A 23,369-nucleotide genomic window follows, 5' to 3' on the forward strand; every position below is an offset into this window, starting at 1 on the left:
CCAAACATGACCCGAACATATGGCAGCGCAGCCCTCAGCGGCCACATGCACACATAAAACGGCATCGCTGGGAACTGTGTCACCCAGCAAAGTCACCGCTTTGGTCTAACATACAGACTATCAAAGGGGGAAGATGGAAGCTTTCGTTTGTGTGTTATCAGTCCGTTTTAAACACCGCTAAGTCCATCAAAGCACATTTATCAGTCTAGGACACTGTGAACTACATGATATGATCAGTGGCAACTAAACAAGTTTCCAGCGTTGTTCTTCTTCAGCTCAGATAGTTTCTCTTTGGTGAACCAGAATTTGATTGACATTAAAAAGTGCTATTGCAAAGCTCCTTATGGAAATGATGATGCTATCTCCCTTTTTACTGTGAACAATGCTTGAATGGTTTAGAGCAGGGGTGTCAAACCTGTCCACAAAGGGCCGGTGTGGCTGCAGGTTTTTGTTCCAACCAAGCAGCAGCACACCAGACTTGACTCATTTAATCAACTGATCTCAGTCTTCAGACAGTTGATTGGTCAAACTGTGTGCTCTTCATTGGTTGGAACAAAAACCTGCAGCCACACCGGCCCTTTGTGGACAGGTTTGACACCCCTGGTTTAGAGGGTAAAATATGATATGAGACAAGATCTCTAGTCACTAGTATGTTATATTTTTATTACAGAGTAACACTGGTAAATTCCTGTGTGGTTTATGTAAAAAGTTCGAGAAGTATTACTTTAAATAATAGGCTTAATTATCTTAGGTTGAGCTGTAATCTCTTTTCTTCATGTTCTCCTCATATCACTGTTCTTTTCCTCTCCTACTGCCCTCTCTACCTCTCACCCCTCTACCGCCTCCCCCCCTTTCTCCCGATGCAGGACAATAGCTTTTATGACTACCTCGTGAATCACAGAAGTGTGCAGGGTGAGGGGATTGGATGGTGGGGGTGGGTGTTGTGGCGATGGTCGGCTGTAGATCTCCCGTCCTGATGGAAAGATTGAAGCATTGGGGAGGGATGGACTTGAGAGGCGAGGGAATGAGGGGTGGGCGGTGGCTCAGGCCTGTCGCCCGTTAATGAATGACCACCCGATACAGGCTTGTCATCCCGCTAGAGTTAGTGCCCTTGCCTGGATGGACAGCAGAAGTGGCAGTTTGTCTCGTGGCGAGCAGTGGGGGATCTGGACACTGGCACTTAAAAGAGCATTTGGGGCAGTGCTGGGTGGGTTGAACAGACAGACCGGCTCCCCATAAAATAGCTAAATTGATAATATGTGTCATACCTCATTGGCTTCAAATGTAGACATTATTATAACTTTAAAAATATTATGAAAAAAGTTTTCCTTCTTATTTTACCATTTGTAAAACTTTGAACTCTGACAATTGCTCTTTACCTCTGTGGACTCCGGAAATGGTGAAGCACATTTTCAGTAGGTTGTCGGTTCAAAATTACAACTAAAGACGGTGACAGTCCAGCTAGTCATGTGTTCTTCCAGTCAGATGTAGGAAGAGTTTATTTGTGAGCTCCTGCTGAAATGAAGCCTAAACATGTGCCTGCTCTGAGCTCCTGCCAGTCCACAGTGAGTTGTGCAAATTACTGGTTCTGTGAGAGTGTGTGAGTGTCTGAACTTTGTGGTCTTCACCCCTTGTGTTTTCCCAGTTGACCTTCTTTGTTCTTTATTGTGCACAGTATACAGCATATGATTGAGTTGTATATATGTCAGAGTAAAACTGTTGTGGTGATGACCCAGATTATAATCTACTGGTAGATTAAAGAAAATGCACATATGCACACATCTCCTGCACGTAAATGCTTATTCAGTGTATTGTTACATATGATGTTTGAAATCTGCCATATCTGGGATATCAGTTCCATAATGGATTGCTGCTTATTTCATGAGTATTTTTAAATGGCATCAAAGCATGCTGACAGTGCGGTCTACATGTTATTTGAATAAAGCACAGCCTATCCTATTTTTTACCCACCATCCATGAATGTAAAACACCCCCTGATAAATCGCCCATTGTGACGGGAACATGATTACATGAAGCCGCGGCTGTAGGCCATTCAGCGGGCAGACGGAGCGCCATGTCACCTCTAAGAGGGCTTTGAATAAATGTCCCCGTCTCTACCAAGGCCCACTTCCTTTATCAGGGTGTCGGATGGTAATGATTAGCTTCCTGCGTGTGCTTCTCAGCTGCTGAATCGTCCGCATAACTCATACACTGTTAATAATCTGCCTAGGGAGATAATACCCTTCTATATCTTCAGCTAATCCAGCCCTAATCTGAACCACATTGTTACTTTTTTAATATGAAATTTCATTTATTATGACAAGTACTTTAATGGAATCAGGCAGTACTTCATATTCAAGGAGAAGGGGATGCAAGGTGAATTGTATCTAAATCCCTGAACTAGGTTAAATAATACAGTCAGCTGGTGTCCCAGAGAGAAGGAGGCACTGATGGGGCCTGTTGTTTCTCTTCTGCCTTAGGTCACAGCTTGGGAGGGGGGGGATTACTGCAGCATCATTTCATTCTGTGTCCATATCCAAAACCTGGATTAGTAACAGTGAGAGAGATTAGAATTTATCGCGCTCCATGCGCAGGCATCTGTTAAGGGCACTGGTCCTTGAAAAGAAACATATTTTTGCTATTAAACAAATGCTGGATGAGGAGGCTGCCTTTGTCTTCGGTATGTTGGCTCTCACTTTGATGGAGGGATGTGGAGTAGGTCAAGAGAGCTGTGATGCCTTATTTTCTGAGTCAGTTTGATAATTTGGGCCTGTTTTGAGCCAAGTGAGAGCGCTTGATGATAATAGTGGAACAATAAAAATAAAATTGAAGACGTTCCAAACTGCAAATTTATCACAAAACCCTCAGAAAGAAACTTTACACCAGTCCCCATTAATTAAACACTCCGTTCAAGAACAGTATCCCCTCAATGAGGATTTGAGTCAAGCTCCATATCTGCTCCAGTTTACTGTTTCACTTTTAATTAACGCAACAAGTATTTGGTGTCTTCCAATGACATTCAGACTTGTTAACTCTCTCTAATTCTCAAGCTAAATGAAATTATTTAATACTCAGTGCATAATTAGGAAATCATACGGGCGTACAATTTGGAGTTCATTTCAAAAGCAGGGCTGTTTGTTTACAGGGTAAAATACATTCATTATTTTTTTGTGGAGTACCTCTGTACAAAACATGATTGTCTTTAGACGTGGTATTGAATTACTGCGTGCATTTGTCAGTAGCATTTATCTTCATGCTCAGATGCACTTCAGGGGACACAGTATGCATCGCTACTTTGAGACAAAGGAGCGATGGGAGTTAACCTTGAGGTATTGATTTCCTGCCATCATGTGCATGTACTATATATCCATGACTATGTGCTCATTTCTCTTTCTCTTTTTTTTTTTCCTTCCCGTGCAGAGATTCTGAATGGGGGTGTTTATGTTGACCAGAACAAGTTCCTGTGCCATGCGGACACCATCCACTGGCGTGACATTATTAAGAACCCCCAGGCTGAGCTGCTGGTGGTACCGTCCAACAACAGCAACCTCGGATGTGAGTACCGGACGTGGGCGAAAACCAGCAGAACCAGTAACTTTGGATGAAAATCAAGAATTTTTTTTTAGACATCTTCAGTGAAATGTGAAAGCAAACCGCACGCAAACATACTGTAGAAGTACACACAAGCACACACCCACCCACCAGCAGCAGTCATGCCCTATCCTTTTGTATTCATTCTGTTTGCCTGGTGGTCAATTGGAAGCAAAATCACTTAGTGTTAGATCAACGTGTGAGCCTTTCTATTGTAGTGGTATGGTAGCGTCTCTGCAGCTAGGCCCATGGAGCTGCTGTCTGCTGTGCTCTTTTTAAATCTCAGTGAATCTGACAGCTGGTTTGAAGCTGCCCACTTCCCTTGGTGCCCCCTTCATGGTCCCCGCAGTCCCTCAGCTCCCTCTGCTTGGGACATAACAGGCACTATCCGGCGGACATTCTGTGTCAGAGGAACTGGCTGATAAAGACAGACTCTCTCAAACTTTTCTGCACATTTTTGGACGAGCTTCTTGCTCATTTTAAGGGAGAGACAGGGCAAGCATAGAAGCTTCTTCAGGCACTCTGTATCAAAACATGTCAGGGTGAACAGCAGGGACAGCAGAGGCTCCAAATAGCTAGCAAAGACATAGTGGTGGAAGTGCCGATGAAGTTTCTCTGATTAAAAAAGCATGATGACTAGACTGAGCAGAACAAAATCTGCATGGTGTTGACTCGCAGCGCAAGACCTCATGCAAAGCTGATAACTCTAAAATGAAGGTTTGAAAAGACACTTTAAAGCACAATATGTGTAAAACATTGCTATTTTGTTGATTAGATGGCACTGATGTAGGAGGAGGAGGATGAAAAGCAACAAAGAACAGAGGAGGTGGGCCAAAAAATGACAAGAGAGTGTGTGGGAGTTGAGGTTGCCAAATCGGGGCCCTTTGCCAAGCCGTAGTTAGTATTTAACATTAACAACCCCATTGTGGGAGTGGTTGAAGGGGCAGGGTGACAATCTGCTGCTCCATTCCACTTACTCTGTAATTAACCCATAGTCAATTAAGTCTTGATGATGGGCCACTGGCAGATGAAGGCTGTGAGTGCTCTGTCAGGTCCCACTTTGCCTGTGTGAGCGGTTGACGGAGGGGAGTAGAGGCCTGTCTTTCACGCTTATGTTCTCTACAGGCCACAAGTTGCCACAATGACTGTGTCTATTGTCGGATCGGTGGAGGAGATTCGACTGATCTGTCACTGTCACTAGTTGGGGAAGTTGTAAGCGTGTGTGCGTGACTGGACAATTAGGCATTTGGTGTGTGAGGTGCGCCGTGTGACGATGTGTGTTTGTGTCAAAACTACATCTGAAGTTCGCCCCTGTGTGTTTGTGCATGTGTGTTCTGCAGGCAGACGCTGTCACCGCTCGTGTAATGGACGCTGCTGGGGCCATCAGGAAGACCAGTGTCAAACCTGTGAGTATGCAGATGCACACACACTTTAAGCTCAGCTGGGCTAACTGAACCCATACTCAAGCTCTGTATTTCAACATACAAAAATAAGGCTGATATTTTGTGCCTCTCAGAAAAAAGAGTAACGTGTATTTCACAAAATGTTAAACTATTTCTTTAAGCCTAAATAATTGACATAACCTGAAATTGAGTGGAGAAGCCTCTGAAACAGGATTTAGATTATGGAAACATTCGTCATCAAAATCCAGGCTAATGAAATTATGTTAAATCTGTTATTAGTTTAAAGCAGAGTGACCCACGGTATTTACTGAAGTGTGTGAGAAAATTGAGGATACTGTACAATCTGCTTTTAAATAATCTATAATCTGCTATAATCTGTTTTGACATAGATTTATTATTTTTGGGCTGTGTGGGCACTTGGGTACACATCTGTTTTTAGCTTTTTCTTTATATTTGATTGAACTCAAAGGACCCAAATCAAAGCCAGTTACTTGCTGATACTGCGGATTCCAGCACTACCACACAGCTGTTAATAAAATCAGAGACAACAAGAGGACAACAGAGAAAGGAGGGCAGCTGGAGAAATGTTAGTTCTACGTACATTTACATGATGTTCCACTCATCTTGGAAAGACGAAGCGAGGGACTGGCCTGTTTTTCTCACTCTAACACAGACTTGCAGACTACAGAGCCTTGTTGTTTTTTCTGTACTGCATCATTATGTTCCCAACACAGCAGATAGTGAGCACAGCAGTTTTTAATGCCTCGGCTTCAAGCTCCTGCTGACTCGCTGGCTGATATATCTCCCACTGTCCCAATAATTTGTGGGAGGCTCTTCTTTAGTGTTGAAGCAACTTTGATGTGAAAGCCACATCCGAGTATTCACACTGTACCAATGATGCTCAATAACACAGCTTCCTTTAAAATAATTTAGCAATAAAATGCAGGAAAAAAAATGGGAAATGCAGTAAATGGTTCCCCTGGTTACCACAAGAGTTGGCATAGCAACGAATAAAGCCAGGGAATTATCATGATAGTTGGAAGGTGTCTTTGGCCAGTCATTCCATTTGGCTGAAAACTCCCATTGCGTAAACACAGATATGGTGAATCAGTGTGATTGAGTTCTATGGAACTTTTTTTTCCCCCAAACTTTTTTTATCTAGGGGAAACCAACTTAGCTCACTCCAGCAACATGCCACTTTCTACCTGAGAGCACCCAAGCTGAACCCCAATATTTAGCTGCTAGTCACTGAGCTGAAGCTGGAGAAGTCGGTGGATAAGAGGCTCCTTCAAGGGCACCTCCAGAGCAGTTGTTGAGAGAGGAGGCTCCATGTTTTTAAAGTCAGTCTGGGCATTCAGTCCAGTGGTCTTGTGGCCACAAACCCACTTGTCTGGCCTTTAGGCTGCTGAACCCCTTCATTTGTTTCTGCCTGAGTCCCACATCAGACAATCTTTGTGTGCAGCTATAACATGAGAGGAAGGTTGAGGGTGGTGGTATTGTCTCCTTTTATGAGAGGGAATGTGTGGGTATGTGTGTGTGTGTCAGACCTTTAAAATTCAGTCTTTTCACTTCCTGGGCAGTGACAAAGACGGTGTGTGCAGAGCAGTGTGACGGTCGATGCTTCGGGCCTTACGTCAGCGACTGCTGTCATCGCGAGTGTGCCGGCGGCTGCTCGGGCCCCAAGGACACAGACTGCTTCGTACGTCACATTGCGCACAAACACACACACGGGCTACCTTTCCTTTCCTTCATTCTGTATCTTTTACTTTTTCTGATTTGCTTCCTTTCTCTCTCATTTCCATTTTCCACACACATCCAAAGACAAAAAAAAAAAAGCAATTATACATTTTAAACTGCACCCCAGTCAACAGCCTCCATTCTCTGTGTCCACATCTTTTGTGCAACATCTGTTTGTCATCCTCCCAGCCCGAAAATGATCCACTTTGTTTACCGGATGATAAATTGTTTGTCATTTTACAGGGCTGTAAAAGTCTGCCGCAGTTGCGGTCCTCAAAGAACAAATTGGTGATTCAGTGTTCCAATTAATATCCCTTTTATCACCTCAAGTTCTTCCTGTTTCGCCAAATTGTGCACGACACGCGCACGCTGACAGAGATGATATTGCAGATGTAATTCACAGAAAGGTTCATCCAATTCAATTACTGCCGTTTCAGCCTGTAGCCACAGACGACAAAACACTTAAGAGGTTTATGGGAAAACATTTCACCATTTACATCATGACTGTGGATCAATGGGTCCAATTTTGCTCCCATTTGGTGTTCAAAGAGACGAGGGACGACTACATGGGCCACGTGTCGCAGTCCGATGTAAAAATGAAATGCTGCTGTAATACTCTTTCACTCATAGTGACCGATGTGAGAAAATCACAGCGCTCGCCCTCGCCTCACGCAGTGCTATGGGAAGACTGACTGGGATCCTCTGCCGTCAGCTGACTGTGGTTATGTGTTTTCCGCAGGCGTGCACCAATTTCAACGACAGCGGCGCGTGTGTGACCCAGTGCCCTCAGCCGTTTGTGTACAACCCCACGTCTTTTCAGCTAGAGCACAACCCCAGAGCCAAGTACACCTATGGAGCTTTTTGTGTCAAGAAATGTCCACGTAAGTCTGCTGTTATAAGCAAATCCATCGCATCCACACAGCTGTAAATAGATACAGATGCTGCAGTATTACACTTCAATAACGTAGATGCTCATAATGATGTTCATAATTAAGTTTTATAGTCTGTGCAGTGGTGTCCACTAAAGGAGCATTTATCCTCTATCTATTCTGAAATGAGACTCCAGACAATTTATTTCACGTCAAGATAAATGACTCAAACATAAATAAACTGTGTATCTCAATCAACTGCTCGCCATGCCATCTGTTTTGGCTTCTGGCAGCTAAAAAGAAAGCAAATCTTGGTTCTTTCTTTCACAGATATGCAGTCAGAGTGTGGCAGTAACTCAGCGAGCGTGCATTAAAAGTCAAGCTACATCAACAGATTGCATATTCAAGTTCCACTGATCACCAAATGAGCATACACCAGTTGCACTTTTTCACTGCCGGCACCAAGTACTAATTTGATTCATTACTTTTCCTCAGCAATATAGGCCTAGACAATTAGTTTTGATCATTATACAAACGTGATTAAAATACGATCAATTTCTCACCGTTAGCTGGATCCTTCTAGGAAATGCTTTGATTTTTATGGTTTTACACGATAGATTCTACTGCAGGTGCCAGAGAAACTGGCAGCACTTACCATCACAGCATCTCTGCTATGAAACAAGAGTCTAAACAAATACTAACATTTTCTTTGGTTTTCACAGATAACTTTGTGGTGGACCACAGCTCCTGTGTCAGAGCTTGTCCCAGCAATAAGATGGAGGTGGAGGAGAACCGCATCAAAATGTGCATCCCGTGTACAGACATTTGTCCTAAAGGTAAACCAAGTGATGAATGCTGCTGATTAGTTTGCCCTACACAGAATAACAATACAGTAGTAGGTGTAATTTTTAATTCTGCTCCTGAACAGTTTATGATGATTATTTATGATTCCTTGGTCAAAGCTGGGACACTGGAAAACACTATTATTATTATACTTGATATTCAGCTAAACATTAGGTAACAGAAAGAAGGTGATGTTTTTTGACATTAAATTTAAGCCATTTAATTTCACTTCATTCTGTATAACATACCATGTAAGAAGGCAAAGGCCCTATTTCTTCTTACATAGTCTAACAGTAAGAATGTTTTCTATAAGGTGATTTACAGCTTTTCACCTGCATCTATCTCATCTACACTTGTCAACATGTTGCTCTTTTCCGGTTGCTGTAGCTTCTTATCTATGTCAGTGGTTGACGTCCACATTCGATGGTCGATTCGATGGTCACATCACCAGACATGTTTCAGTCAATGAAAAAATTAATTCCACTTTTTCAAAAGTTTTTAAGAAGTGCGAGGCACAGTATTTTGATGTTCATAAAACATGTTTGATTTGATGGTTGCACTTTAGGTGTCAAAATGTGACACTTTGAGTGACTTTTAACTGCTGTCCCCAGTTCAATTTTGATGAAGCCAGGAATGATGATGTGTTTTATTGCCCATTGGCCCAGGGAGTGTCTGCATCATTCACAAAGTGTGACTGTCGCCTCATGAGACTGTCAAATTCATCTTAGAAGGAGAAATGTACAGACGATGGAGAGATTTTTGGACTAATTCCTGACACACTAGATGCAGTGTCAGTAGGATATTACACAGAGAGAGAAGTGCAGTGCAGGGAATGCTAAAGCCAGTAAAATATGGCCACGGTTCAGTGTATGATGTGGAAGTTATATTCAATAGGGTGAAAACCAGGGTTTATACAGACTCTATCCATTCCCCCTGCTTCCCCCACTTCCTGGCCCACTGCACTGCATTTACTGTATGCACAAGAGCTTATGCAGTTAAACCATTTTAATCTAATAGCTTTATGCTAACAGTGATGATACTGGATCAACAGTAGCCCACGGGAATTACTTTAAAAGCTTTATGGGAAATGTAATTTATTTTTAACAGAGCCAGCTTAGCTTTCTTTATATTACACAAAATATACTTTCAGCTGATTTATTGATCTTAATATACCCCCCAAAATATCAGTATCTTCTTTAATTTTAGGGTAATACCGCGCAATTCCCAGTTTTGTAATAACATCCTCATTCTCACTGTTTCTCTCCTTTTCGCAACAGTGCTGTGCATGTCCAGAGTACGCTCATTACATCCTGCGGGATAAATATGACAAATATGGCATAAATGAAGGTCACATGCCCCGCAACAGTCAGCATGTTCCCATAAAAAGACACAGCTCTTATCTGCTCAGTAATTACAAGTCGTTTTGCACAAGAGCATCAGCTAAAAGACTGAAATGTCTAATATGAAATTAAACAACATTTCCTCAGTTCAGTACAGAGGATTAGCCCCTTCATCATATTATTCTCTCAAAGGTAACTGATTTGCCCTCTCTCTTTGCAGAGGAGACAGTAGTGTTTTCCTTCAGGCTCCATGTATGGGCTGTGGCATCCATTGATTGGCTAATCTCTTGATTACATCGTCACGCAGCAGGGAGGGGTTAATGAGCGATAGCCCAAGGAACTATGGGAAATGATAACAAATTAACATTTCAGATATGGAATTGGCTGGTATAAATCACTATCAAAAACTGGTTACACCACTTAATGCCAACCTTATTCATCATCCCCTCCGCCTCTGTCAGAAATACTCACACTAGACCGCAAGTGTAATTAATGCAGATGTAATGAATTCATTATGGGGAGGAACTGGCTGTGGATTGGTCCATGCTTTCATCAGAAGAATTCCAATGCATGGAGAGGGGGCCACGGCCTTATCATTGCATCAGAAGCAGGGATACGTTTTCCTAAAAGACTATAATGAATTAAAGAGACAGATAGCTAATAGTAGTTTCTCAAGACGGGGACTCCCATCTAAGACGATTTGTTCATAACTAACGCAACAAAAATGTTAATTATGTTGAATAATATATGTGTGTGATTGCTTTTGTTTGTTGTCAGTGTGTGATGGCATAGGGACGGGCAGCCTGCAGACAGCTCAAACAGTGGACGCCAGCAATATTGATAAATTTGTCAACTGCACCAAAATCAACGGCAACCTCATCTTCCTCATTACTGGCATTAAAGGGTGAGTGACTACATGAAACCTCACACACTGACATGTGTTGTTGCTGTTGCTGAAATAGAGCATTTGGTTTTCACACACTGTACACACACACACACACACACACACACACACAGCAAATGGATAGAAGCATGCATGTTTGTCTCGTGTTTGGGGAGGTCAGTGTTCTCTATTCAGTCAAAAACTACTGTGAAGCTCTGAAGGTTAGAATGATGTGTAACTATGAATGGCACACAGCACAGATAGTGTTCTTTGTGTGTGCTTTGTGTGTACTTCAGGGACATGTATCATGGAATTGGACCTTTGGACCCCGAGCGCCTCAACGTGTTCCGCACGGTGAAAGAGATTACAGGTGAGCCTGCCTCGCTGGAGTCACCTTGGAAAAATTGACCGAACAAAACATCATTATTACTGTATGTGATGTGTGTGTTTGTGTGTGTGTGAAGTATTTGGCCTCTGAGGTAGGAAAAGAAATCTTAGAGAGGAAAGTGGAAAGCTGACGTTGAACTCTTAAAGGTGAACTGGTGGATATGTTATTGTGTGTGTGTGTATCTGATAGTTGTACGTGCTTACAGTATATACAGCAGTGTGTGTGTGTGTGCTTGTGTGTGTATTCATTCATTAGCTATTACAGGCCTTAAGGGATGAGCAATACCTCGTACACAAACCCTTTTGTCATATTAAACTGCGACTTGCAGTTGAGCCAAACATCTAATGGAGTGAAACTGCATTTTCATAATGAAAACCCAAGCAATAAGAAAGAGCAATGGCCATTCTATCCCAACCATTTCCTGCTCTATCCCTTTAATGTCATTTCCACAGATGCTGATTTGATACAATCTGTCATTAAAGGCAAGTGCAAGCGGACAAATTGTGCAGAATATTAAATCCATTCTTTTAATTAGCGTATATTGTCTTCTCCAAGCACATTTCCTACTTAGAATGGGTTCTTGCTTGAACTTCACAGAGGCGATGCAACTCCATGACCAAAAATTGCATTTTTTTTTTTTTTAATTTGGATTTAGGCAACAAAAGGATTTTTTTTCTTGCTCATGATTCTTCCTTCATGAAAGACTCACTGGACCCCTCTTTTTTATTTTTCCTCTGTCTCCTTTTCCCCATTTCTTATTGACAAAACAGGGATATAATTTGTGGTAATTATCCATGCAATTTTGAAAGAAAAAAAATACTGCTTAATATAAGTTTTGTTAATTTATAAAGTTGCGTTAATTAGCGCAGTTTTCAACCAGTTTGCCTGATGTGTTTGTAGGTTACCTCAACATCCAGTCTTGGCCTGAGAACATGACAGATCTGAGTGTTTTTTCCAGCCTGGCAACCATCGGAGGCAGATCTCTGTACAGGTATGTGCAAAGGAGGTCAGAGACACAGATTAGGCACTGTTAGACTTTCTTCTGTCGTTCCCACGTGGCTCAGAGGGGGATCAATTTAAAAATAAATCATACTACAGAGTGGTACATGAGCACGTGCATGTAAAAACCGACTGTACAGGATTCAGTTTTAGTTTGACCTCCTGGGTATTGTTTTTCGATAGTGTGCATGTAGGTAAGGAGGTAATGACTGTAACGATTACTGAACAGTAGCACCACTTACTGCTCATTAACATCGTAGTGATGGTTATGTTCTACATCACTCTTTATGTCTTTGAATTTAAAATTGCATTAAGTGCAATTCCATTCTACCCATATGCAGATAACGTGCTCAGAAAGATTCTTGTCTCTCTGCGTTTCTTGCTGTGTTCCTGTGTTGTGGTGCTAACCATCGGAGCTAATGAGCCACCGGCCCTTGTTGTTCTGCACAGAGGCTCTTTTCTGTCACGCAGCTTTGATTAGCCCTGTTTAGATGACAGGTTCTGTGTTCGCTTACAAGTGGCAGATCCGAGGCACAGTGCTGGCAAGAGTCAGAGGAGATCCCACCTTGTTTTCCAAATGCCAGCGATGAACATGTAGCTCAGCAGTCTTTCATTGAGGGCTGGAGCAACATCCTTCATCATCTACCTCATCTTCGTCATCTGTGCTATATTTCTTCTCTTTATCCTCAACTTTCCCTTTTATCATTTGTTTTTTTTTCCTCTTTCTCTTTCTATATTCTCACCCACACTAGTCTATTTTTCTGTTTTTCTCACCTCTTTGTCTCATGATCTTTCCCCTTTTCTCCCTCTACTTCCTCCCCTACTTTCTGTATCGCTCCATCATCTTTTTTCATCCTGTCTAAGCCTCTACCTTTCTCTGTCCTTCTGTCCTTTCCTTTTTTTTGTCATTTGAATCCTGACTTTCTCCTTTCTCTCTGTTTCTTTTAAATCCTTAATTCTGCTGATTCCCTCCCCTCTCTCTCCTCTTCCCCCTCTCTCTGTCTTTATCTTTAACTTATTTCTTTTTCCTCTTAATTTAATTCTTTTTCTCTTTTCCTCTCTATTCTCCTGCAGTGGAAGTGGTATTTCTCTGCTGATCCTAAAGCAGCGCTGGATCTCCTCGCTCCAGTTCCAGTCTCTGGACGAGATCAGCGCCGGCAGCGTCTACATCTTCAACAACAGCCGCCTGTGTTTCTACAACACCGTCAACTGGACGTCACTCTTCAGGACGCCAAGCCAGAAGGTCCTCATCCGCAACAACAGGGATCCAAAGGAATGCAGTGAGTAGTGGTGCTGGGATGTGGGTTCTGAGGGTGGAATTAGAGTCTAAGTAATATTGTAGATTCTTTCCCAGATGGCGATTGTGTATATTATGTGGAACCCTTTACATTTTTTTATGTCAGAGTGACTTATCTTTGGAAACCAAGTATTTAACACTTAAGACACGAGTCCTGCTTGCCTAAAGTAAATAAATAACTGAATTAAAATACAATATCCATAAAAGCTGAGTTGCGAAAGAGAATAAAGTCCCATTCCCACTAATTTAAGCCACAAATATTTGCTACATTCGCTCAAATTAATTAAATTCAAACACACTAAAAATCTCCTGAGCACAGGAAAAACCTTGACTCAGTGATGGCTAAACTTCCATCACAGCCACGGAGCAGAAGATATACATTCAAGGAGGGCACAGTTTGCTGAAAACACACACTGGAGCATAACTTTGGGTTTAAGTTGAGCTCATACACTTAATTGCGTTTAAGGATGAAAAAAAATTTACCAGCCACTTTAAAGGAAAATCTTCTTTTCTTTTTTCTTTTTATTATTCTTGTAAGATTTTGTATATATGTGTTGTATGTATATGTGATGAAGAGGCAGATATTGGCATGTTGACGTACCATGTGAATCATGTAGAGGAATGCCTTTACTGCCTGAGGAAACTCTTACATACTCCCACATACACGCACACACACACAATCATTTATCTTAACACACATCCAGCGGTAACCAAACAGCTATTAAGTCCTCCTGTTCTCTTATTTTCTCTCCCATTAGCCTTCTAATTAATTCCAAACTTAGAATCCCTGCATATCTGTACAAATCCAGCTTCACCCCAGCCTTACACACTGACATGCTTGTTTCCAAGGCGACGGTATCACAGGCGTCTCTCGTTCCTTGGCCTTTGCCGTGAAAGCCCTTATTCAGCTCCCTGTGAGGAAACTGCTTAATGCGTCATGCACGGCAGTGGATTAAGCTCACTGTTAGCCACAGGGAAGTGGACACCTGATGGAACGATGAATAGTCTACATGTGGTTTAGCTGCAGATGGTGGAAACTGACCACATAAGGCCACTGTAGTGTTTCTTGGCCCTGCCAGGCTGCGGCTGATATCATTAGCCAGTTAATGAGTGCGGTGTGAGTGTGTGTTAGAGATCGATCGATGGGACCTTACACAGGCCTCTTCATTAGGCTCAACCCCGTGTCTTCCGCTGACTGTTTAGCTGTTGACAAAAGGTCCAGCCCCCACCCAGGCAGCACTCCCAGGGACGTGGGTGTCACTCACCGGATGGAGGACACGCCGAGTCCAATGGACAGCATCGATAATTGTGGTTTGACCGGGAAAAAAGGGCTCAGGGTTCTGGTTGGGGTGGTCTTTAATGGCAGTAGTGTGGGGAATACCAATGTTTACTCACACAGCTGGGCAGCCGTCAGCTGGAGCAACACACATACACACTCACACACAAATGTGTGTGACTAATACTGACTAATGTGAACCATAAGTAGATATATTTCACTGTTCCTGCATATTATTGGTCAATTCAGAGTAATTTATGTACTGTATCATGTTTCCATTGTGCTTTAATTGCATTATGTGTGTGGGTGTGTATCTGCAGGCTATAGTATTGTGTGTCTGTGCATGTAAATTGCCTTTAAGTGTGCGTGTGTGTGTTTGCTCATTTTTTTATTTTTGAATTTGTATTAATTCTTCTCTCTTCCCTCCACAGTTCAGCAGCGGATGGTGTGTGACCGGATGTGTTCAGACGATGGTTGCTGGGGCCCGGGGCCAGACCAGTGTCTTTCCTGTCGATATTTCAAACGAGGCCGCACCTGCGTTGAGTCCTGCAACCTCTTTGACGGGTGAGTAGTCCGTTGACAAACACTTTTTATTTGAAAATCTTTTTCTTCATTTGATGGATTCTGGACAAATGTACTACAAGTGTCTGATAGTGTGTTTGAGATGATCTGACAGAAATCTTTAAAACTTACCCTAAAAATGAGCATTTTCCTGAATGTCACATCATTATACTTTCAGGAGACTGCATTAATTCCCTCTCAAACCGCCATACATGACAAGTGGAGGAAATAAAATCAATTTAAACAGCTTTGACGCATGAGAATGAAGTCAAAACATCCTCAAGGGCTCTGGAGGAGGAGATTCTAATTGCCAATTGGCATGAATATAATGAGATGAACCAATAAGGGATTTCACACTGTGAACAGTTAAAGGAACATTTGGCTGCGTGTTACATCCATTGTCTAAAATCAATTTGAACATATTGTTGAAGTATTATATTTTGTTACAGATTGCCCATTTGGGCTGACAGACATGAGTGTTTACTGCTCTGAGCTGGGAAATGACTGACATTTGCGACAAAAGCCGTCAGAGTGCCCTCACAATCCACTGATGTTCTGTTTGCAGTGTGAATAATTGCATTCAGGTCATTGCTTTACGCTGCCAAGAGGCACATCAAAAAGATCACTGCCAACTCACCTGGGGAGAAACACTTCTTTGTAGATGTAGTTTCCAGCCTTTTGTGCTACTCTTGAATGAATGTGGAGATGTTGTGAATCACAGCACTTGAAAGCATCCATCTAAAACAAGACTGTACCGGCAGCATCCGCCATAAGATAAAGACGCCTTTCTTGCAAGCGATGATGTCAAGCTCGTTTTTTTCCCCAGGGGAAGAGGAGAGAGTGTGTGTGTGCGAGAGAGGGTGTATGAGAGCGAGCAACCCTCGGTCATGTTGACTTGTTGCTGGTCCTTTCCCGGCACCGTTTGTGGAAGGGAAGCTTTGAAGTTGCCGGGAAAAACAGCTCACAGCGAAAGCTTTGAAGACCGGCGAGGGAAAGGCGCGTGGCAGGGAGCTGCTGAAGCACACTCGTCTCCTGTACTGTAAATACAGTCAGTCAGTGTGATGCATTATAAGTATTATTCAACAGGCCCACGTCTTGCTTTGTGTCATGGGCCTGACTGTGGAATCAAAATGTCTATAACCTAAGGGTTTGCCTGGTGTAAGAAGTCACCACCTGCCAAGTACCAGTGCTTCAAAAATGCAAAAAAAAAAATCAAAACCTTGGACAACCTGTGTTTCTTATAGTTTCTTAATAGTATATGCTTTCTGTCTCACACAAACCAGTGTGATACTTGATTTATACTTCAAAAAAATCATGGTTAACTATCTAAGTGTTAGTTCAACACTATTCTGTGCAGTGACAAATATCATATTTGGTGTTTTTGTGCCTGTAGTATATAGAACGTTTGGTGCAATAACTGCCACCAATGATAAAATGGAAAACTTAGGTAAACTCAGGATTCAGGATTGTTGGCTGCTGCATGTCTAAATATAACTTCACCCTAATCCAGTACAGATACAGAGAGACTGTTTCAGCAGTTTCTTATTTTACAAGACAGCAAAAAAACAAAAAGAAAAACAGACCATGCTTCAACACAGACAGCTAGGTTTCATCTGCCACTTTAGTTGGTTATAAACCTTAAAAGGAATTCTGTCTTCAGTTCAGATGCCCTGATATTTTTCATTTGGACCTTTTGAATAACACTGGCATTTAAAGTTTTAAAACCTAGTTTATTCAATTGCCATCACTTTTGAGTGTGAAATATTTTTCAGCATTGAAACTGCTTGAGTTTACCACTGTATGAATATGGGGACTATCCCTACTGTCATGTACTGTTCTATGAGATATACAGAGAGTTCACACATTCATGAGGGACATTAGTTTAGTTGAACCTATTTTTTCAAATAAATGCACAGCTGGACATTATAAAACCAATATGTACAGTTTTCATATTGCTGCCTGTTTCATTTGCATCTTACAATCTAATGAACGACTACTTTCAAAATCTTGGGTTTAGTTACTGTATATGATTTTCTACTGTATGCAGCATAGATATCTGCCGTTGTTCTGAATCTATTTTATTGGACTGTATGTCTCCAAAGACTTTAGCGTTAGCTCATTAAATATGTTTTCAGGTTGGTGATTTTGAATCTTAAGATTCCTCAGCTCGCCCTTGTTATGTCTCCATTCTTAATGAGTAAAGGCACTAATTCCCTTTAGTTTATACGTCTGTTGAATAAAACAAAGGGAGAGCAAAGGAGTGTGAGGGGGGAAGAAAAAGTCTGAGATGGTGTCCACTGGGTTTGGGGAAGGAGGGAAGAAGCAGATTAGGGAGGCGTTGAAAGTGTTTAATTAAAAAAGTTGCTCTGGTGGGTTGGCCGTGCTCTGGTTTGCTGGAGGTTTAGAGGTCTGAATGGTGGCTACAGTCCTGCTTAAATTCCGGCTAAAACAGGGCTAATCCCCCATCAGGCCATCCCCCGTTGGGGCCTTTGCGCACACTTCCAGCCGTGAAGGGGGCCAATCAGGAGGAACGGCTTTGAAGGAATGGAAATGACCCTAGAGAGCACTGCTGCCGAGGTCTTTGTCTCTCACACATTCTCCTCCATGTATGTTTTTTCCCTCATGCAACAAAAGAGATCTTTCTCCACTGCCTGGGCCCTTTTCGAAAGGATTCCCCGGGGCAGTGCTTCCAGGAGAGAAATCTAATTTATTTTGGAACAAGGGAAAGAAAGACAAGGGAGAAATGTAAAGAGAGCAATGGGAGTTTCCTTTGAGTCCACTGAAAATTATTAACTAGAATGGCACACAGAAGAGTGTAAACCTCTGCCAAGGCCAAATATTGACAAAAATGATGAAAAATGCCCTGTCTTGTCATTGTTAAGGGAAATGATAAGAAAATTCCTGGATTGTCTCCTTTTACCGGCTCTGCACCTGAATTTAAAGGGATCCTCTCTGGCTCCTGACCCGTCCCCCACCAAATGAGTTCAAATCGGTTCTGTACTTTTTGCATAATCCTGCTGACAAATAAGCAAACAAACCAACCAACAGATGGGTGAAAACATAACTCTGATTGCGCAGGTAATGTAAGGAAACTCTCCTACTGTATGTTTGGATATCTGAGACACTGTGCTAATGTGATACAGTTGAACTCTGGAGTGTCAGAATGTCTCTTTTCATTTTTGCAGCTTTCAGAACCACAAAGCCTACATGAAAATGCAAAAAACACCCACCGGAGATCCAAATTTCTCAGTGCAAGATGGCATCTCACAAGGAGGAATCTGTTGGATCTTTATTTCGCCCTCGTAGCATCTCATGCAAATACAAACAAAACACACACACAAGGTTACACTCATTATTCCACCACTGTGAGAAAGGGGTTTGTTTGCGACTGGGTGAATCCTCCTCTGAGGGTGTCTGTCCTCTGCATCGGCTGATCGATCCCTCTGATGTGAAAAGTGTTTCTGATCGGCAGCGGTTTTTATTGACAGCACCCAGCCTCTGCTCGCCAGAGACGCCGCACTTCAAAAACAAAGATAATGCGCCGATTCGGGCACAAACAAGGGAGAAATTTATAGGTCGAGTGCATGCGCGCGCACGCGCTCGCACACATATACACGTATAAGGATTCAACAGTATGGCCCCTGGCTCTGTGCAGCTTCTGTCAATGTAATTGCAGTGTATAAACCCAATATCGAGCTCAATTGTTTACCTCTATTCTTTTAGAAATTTAAGCGGAAAAACAAAACCATCATGAGCTACATGCATCTCTCTAACTGGCTAAACAAAGGGCATGGCAGAATTCCTACCAGTTGCACAAACTGCAGTGACTCAACAGGATGAAAAAGAAAATTTCTCTGACTTACCTTTTTTTCTTTCATTCCTCTGTGCTTGTCTTCCTTAACCTTTTTTTGCCCTCATCCTTTCACACTCCCTCTGTTCCTCCCCCTTCACCCTGTCCGAAACAAACTTCAGTCCCTGCCCTCTCCCTGGCCTCTTTTGCCATCCTTCTTTTCTCTCATTCCCTCCCACCAGCTCTCCTCTTATTTCCTCCTCCCTCCACACATCTTCTCGTGTTTGCTCATGATTTAAAAAGCTGTTCATTATTCATGGGCCTTTCTCTCTTAGCATATTGACCATACTAAGCCTTTAACTTGACCAAATAGTCTTAGGCAGCTCCCTGCCCTCTGTGCCCCTTTACCAGAGGGCAACCTAACAATCAGTGAAAGAAGGAATCTCGGAGATGGGCATGAGTGAATGAAGGTTTAACCTTGCTTTCTCGATACTGTATCCCATATTGGTTTAAAATCAAAAGGCTCCTATGTACAGCTTGTGCTCATATGCACACAGCATGCTTCAAAATCTTCCCTCAGCAGGGTCTTAATCAATATTTCAGTGTTGGTACGCTCAAATCTATAATACATACATCTCTATCTCGATTTCCCTATCTATCAGGAAAGTGCGTGAATTTGCCAATGGATCTGTGTGTCTGGAGTGTGACAGCCAATGTGAGAAGATGGATGGGAACACCATGACATGTCTTGGCCAGGTAAGACCCTCCTGAATTCACTTCAGACATCCTCAGACTCAACTTCCTTTTCACTTAACGATACTTTCCCTAGAGTTAGACTTCTCACTTTTAGATTAAAACCACTTCTCTCATTTTTCTGTGTAAGATAGTCTCATATCTTCTACGTGCTGAAGTGGATTTCAAACTTATTTTGTGGGAGTCTATCTGTTTTTGCGCACAGGATTTCAGAAGATATAAGTGCTGTGTTTGCAAAGGTGAATGGTAGGTTAATGGGAGGAATGATAAACTACTGTGGCTACTTTAGGAGGCATGCTTTTGGCAAGCACACACACACGCACACTCAAAACAGCAAAATGAGATTCGTTTTTGACCTTCCCATAAAGTCGCTGTTGGAGTCTTGGATGTGATCACACCACGACTCTCCAATATGTTAGAATTTCCCTTTAAAATGTCAGGAGAGATACTCGTCTGCTCTCGTGCACACACAAAACATGAGCTCAGTATGTACACACAAATCTGCCTATGCAAGGCTGCATGAGTCATTTCACTATGTGCTTTGTAATACTAGACGACAGAGTTTTCCAGACCTGAGTAATGTTTGCTAAAAACTACAACGACCAACTGTCTAGGAAATTCCTTGGCTTTTTCTTTGGAATGAAAAATGTTTTTATAGTTTTATATCTTTAATAGGAGGGTTTGGTTTTATCCTTTAAGGAATCGTGAGCCAAACAAAGGTGCTTTACACAGTTTATAAAGGCTAATTTTACTTTTGTAGTATACATTACAGAAGTTTTACCTAATCTGCTGCACAACTTATTTTGTGGAATTCAGTAGTTGTGTGAGTAACCTTTTCTGGCTGTCTCCAGAGAGAGAGAGAGAGAGAATAAAAGATGGAAAGAGAGAGAGAGAGAGAGAGACTCCTCAAGAATGCACAGAGGCTTCTGACTTTGAGATGCTGGTCACAGTTGGCTAGTAAATAACACCAGAGTCAATCATCCACAGGCACTCTCACACACAAATACACATGCATATGGCATACACAGACATACTTGAATGCATTCAGACATCTGTATGTGTCCGCACTTGCGCGCACACACATGCATAGGCACAAACATGCAAACTGAGAATAATGTTTATTGATGGCGTGTGTCTGAATGTGTCAGACTGTGTGAGAAGCTGTCCATCAGGTCACTGTGGTCGTCATTAGCAACAGTGCCCTTGCACCAAAACTCCCTGCACCCAGAATACAACAGAGCTTCATGACAACAACTCTTGGAAATACACACATAAACACCCCCGTATTTGCACAACTGTACACTTTAGTCAGCACTTTCATCACTTCAGACACACGCATGAGCATAAACACACACACTGAATACAGTCAGTTTTTCTCTTACTACTTTCAGACACACATTCATGTGCACCGCTATTTTACTTATTCATGATTCTGCTGCAGCTGAGCTCGTGCTCAGTTACCACATGTCATCTCCTCCATCGCATTCGATGTGCCATGCTTTGACATGACCTGATTCCATATGCATTTTGCCAATTTTAACAGGGGTGCAGTGGAATACACTCTGGGCAGTTTTGCTCAACACATTATAAATCACTGAATGGAATTCATGTGGGTCCTGCTAGCTATATTAGTCGTGGTAGGAAGTGAGCAAATTGACATGATTCACCAGGTTTAAATTTGATTCTTTTCAATTCTACGCTCCTCTCTCATATATTTTTCTATATCTCACTTCTTTCCTCTTGCTTTATCCCATTCCATTTTCCATAACTTTATTTTTCCTGCTGGCTTCCCTCACCTCTTCGCCCATCATTTTGTTCTACACTTCTTTCTCCCTGTTCATTCGCCCCTTTCCCTCTTACTAATCCATTTGCTGCATCCTCCACCTCTTCCTTCTTTATTCTCCCCTTGTCCACTACCTCCTCCTAACCCTTCCTCTCATCTCCCTCCTCCTTGTTCTGGTTTCCTCTCAGGGCCCAGACCAATGTGTAAAGTGTCTGCACTTCAAAGATGGACCCAACTGCGTGGAGAAGTGCCCCGATGGGTTGCAGGGAGCCAACAGTTTCATCTTCAAATATGCCAAGGCCAACAATGAGTGCCACCCCTGCCATGCCAACTGCACCCAGGGGTAAGAGCAGGGTGATACATAGAGATGTGTGTGTCTGTGTACAAAATTAATGCTTTTCATTTAAGAGTTTGCTCGCCTTCGTTCTTTCCTGGGCATCCTCTGGCTGAGGTGCGTTTATGTTGTTAAAAGCATGCTGCATTGCACCTGGGTGGCCTCATGGACGTGCAGCACCTCTCTCCAAAGGAGTGAGAGAAAGGAAAAGACTGGGAGAGCATATGACTTGGTCTTTGAGCCCCTAGATTCCTGTAGGTGTGATGACCTGTAGTTCACTCCGGGGCGCCGTCTGCTCAGGGGCAGAATGCATTGACCCAGTCCAGTACAGTAGGAAAAAGTAAGATAAGAAAGGCAGAGAGGAAAAGAGGAAAGGTTGCAAATGAAGGAGTAGGTGGAAGAGGTGCCTGAGAGTAACAGCTACATTCTATAGAAAAACGCATGTCATATTGGCTGGAACAAAGTGCATACAAATTGTCTGTGATCACAGAAAGTCTCAAATCAAAACATCTACTGGAGAATAAAATTATCAGAGATGATTTCTCAAATCTGCTGTGTATGGGCTGAGGATCCAAAAGAACCAAACCTACCTCATTATAGAGTTACTGCAGCTACAAGACAGAGTTCTCTCTGTGTGGCATTGCTAAAAATAATAGAGAGATTGACTTATTCTACTTAAACCAGAACAATAAAGAGGACACCTGCTGTTCTTGCTGTCAAAACAATGAGGTTTTTCCCTTTTTGGAAATTTACACAAAAAGGTACAGTTGTTGGGAGAGGGGTAAGGTGGAACTGTGGAGTCTAGCACTGAAACAGTTCATCAATTAATCGCAATTTTGATGAGTGATTCGTTTTAGTTAGCAAAAGCACCAAACATTCTCTATCTCCATTATCTAGTTCCAGCTTCTCAAATTTGAGGTTGTATGACTTTTATTCTGTCTTGTGTCATTGTGAATTGAATTTTCTTTTTTTTTTTTTTTTTTTTTTTTTTTTTCTTTCTCCCTTGTGATATGTCGAGCCAACAGAAAACCTCATTTTTGGCTCTGGGAACTTATGATGGGTAAAAATTATATGTTAATGATCATCAGATTAATCTGATAATCTGTTGTTTGTTGATTCAACTTTTTTTTTGGTTTGTTTTAGGGTGAGTAGATAATGGCTTTTTAATTTTAGGCTTGAAGCAATAGTTGGAAAATAGTCTTCTTTCCCCTGTTGATCCTGTTTGCAGTATTTACCAAGTTCACTGACTTCTTTTTACATGGTTGAAGGGGTGATAATAGATGACAGATCTATATACAAAGTCACTTAATATGACCACCAGGTTTCTGAGTACATGGTGAAAGAAGTGCCAAAGAAACCTCTAAATAAACTCACAGCTTAGCCACTATCCAGCTGTGTACTGCAGAGGCCAAAGCAGCACGGGTCTTCAAAAGCATGGAGTCTGTGGATACAAAAGAAAATTTACCATCTTTACAAACCAGTGCGCTGGGTTTATGTCTTCATCCTCTCATCCTCGCTTATC

At 42.2% G+C, this 23,369-nt stretch overlaps 1 protein-coding gene across 7 annotated transcripts in view; it reads left to right on the forward strand.

Moving 5' to 3' along the window:
* The window catches only part of LOC121178074 (receptor tyrosine-protein kinase erbB-4-like), a 242,733-nt gene that overhangs the window by 134,990 nt on the left and 84,374 nt on the right, over nucleotides 1–23,369 (forward strand). For all 7 annotated transcript variants that reach the window (XR_005893457.1, XR_005893458.1, XM_041032583.1 and 4 more), the window contains exons 4-15: nucleotides 3,421–3,555; nucleotides 4,932–4,997; nucleotides 6,575–6,693; nucleotides 7,471–7,612; nucleotides 8,323–8,436; nucleotides 10,561–10,687; nucleotides 10,963–11,036; nucleotides 11,955–12,045; nucleotides 13,128–13,333; nucleotides 15,058–15,190; nucleotides 19,640–19,733; nucleotides 21,702–21,856. Coding sequence is in view for 5 of the 7 variants with exons in the window: in XM_041032583.1 (XP_040888517.1) it covers nucleotides 3,421–3,555; nucleotides 4,932–4,997; nucleotides 6,575–6,693; nucleotides 7,471–7,612; nucleotides 8,323–8,436; nucleotides 10,561–10,687; nucleotides 10,963–11,036; nucleotides 11,955–12,045; nucleotides 13,128–13,333; nucleotides 15,058–15,190; nucleotides 19,640–19,733; nucleotides 21,702–21,856 (1,456 nt within the window). In the remaining 2 variants the exon portion in view is untranslated. The remainder of the gene's footprint in view (nucleotides 1–3,420; nucleotides 3,556–4,931; nucleotides 4,998–6,574; nucleotides 6,694–7,470; nucleotides 7,613–8,322; nucleotides 8,437–10,560; nucleotides 10,688–10,962; nucleotides 11,037–11,954; nucleotides 12,046–13,127; nucleotides 13,334–15,057; nucleotides 15,191–19,639; nucleotides 19,734–21,701; nucleotides 21,857–23,369) is intronic.

This window comes from Toxotes jaculatrix, chromosome 24, assembly GCF_017976425.1.
Source record: "Toxotes jaculatrix isolate fToxJac2 chromosome 24, fToxJac2.pri, whole genome shotgun sequence".
Taxonomy (NCBI): domain Eukaryota; kingdom Metazoa; phylum Chordata; class Actinopteri; family Toxotidae; genus Toxotes; species Toxotes jaculatrix.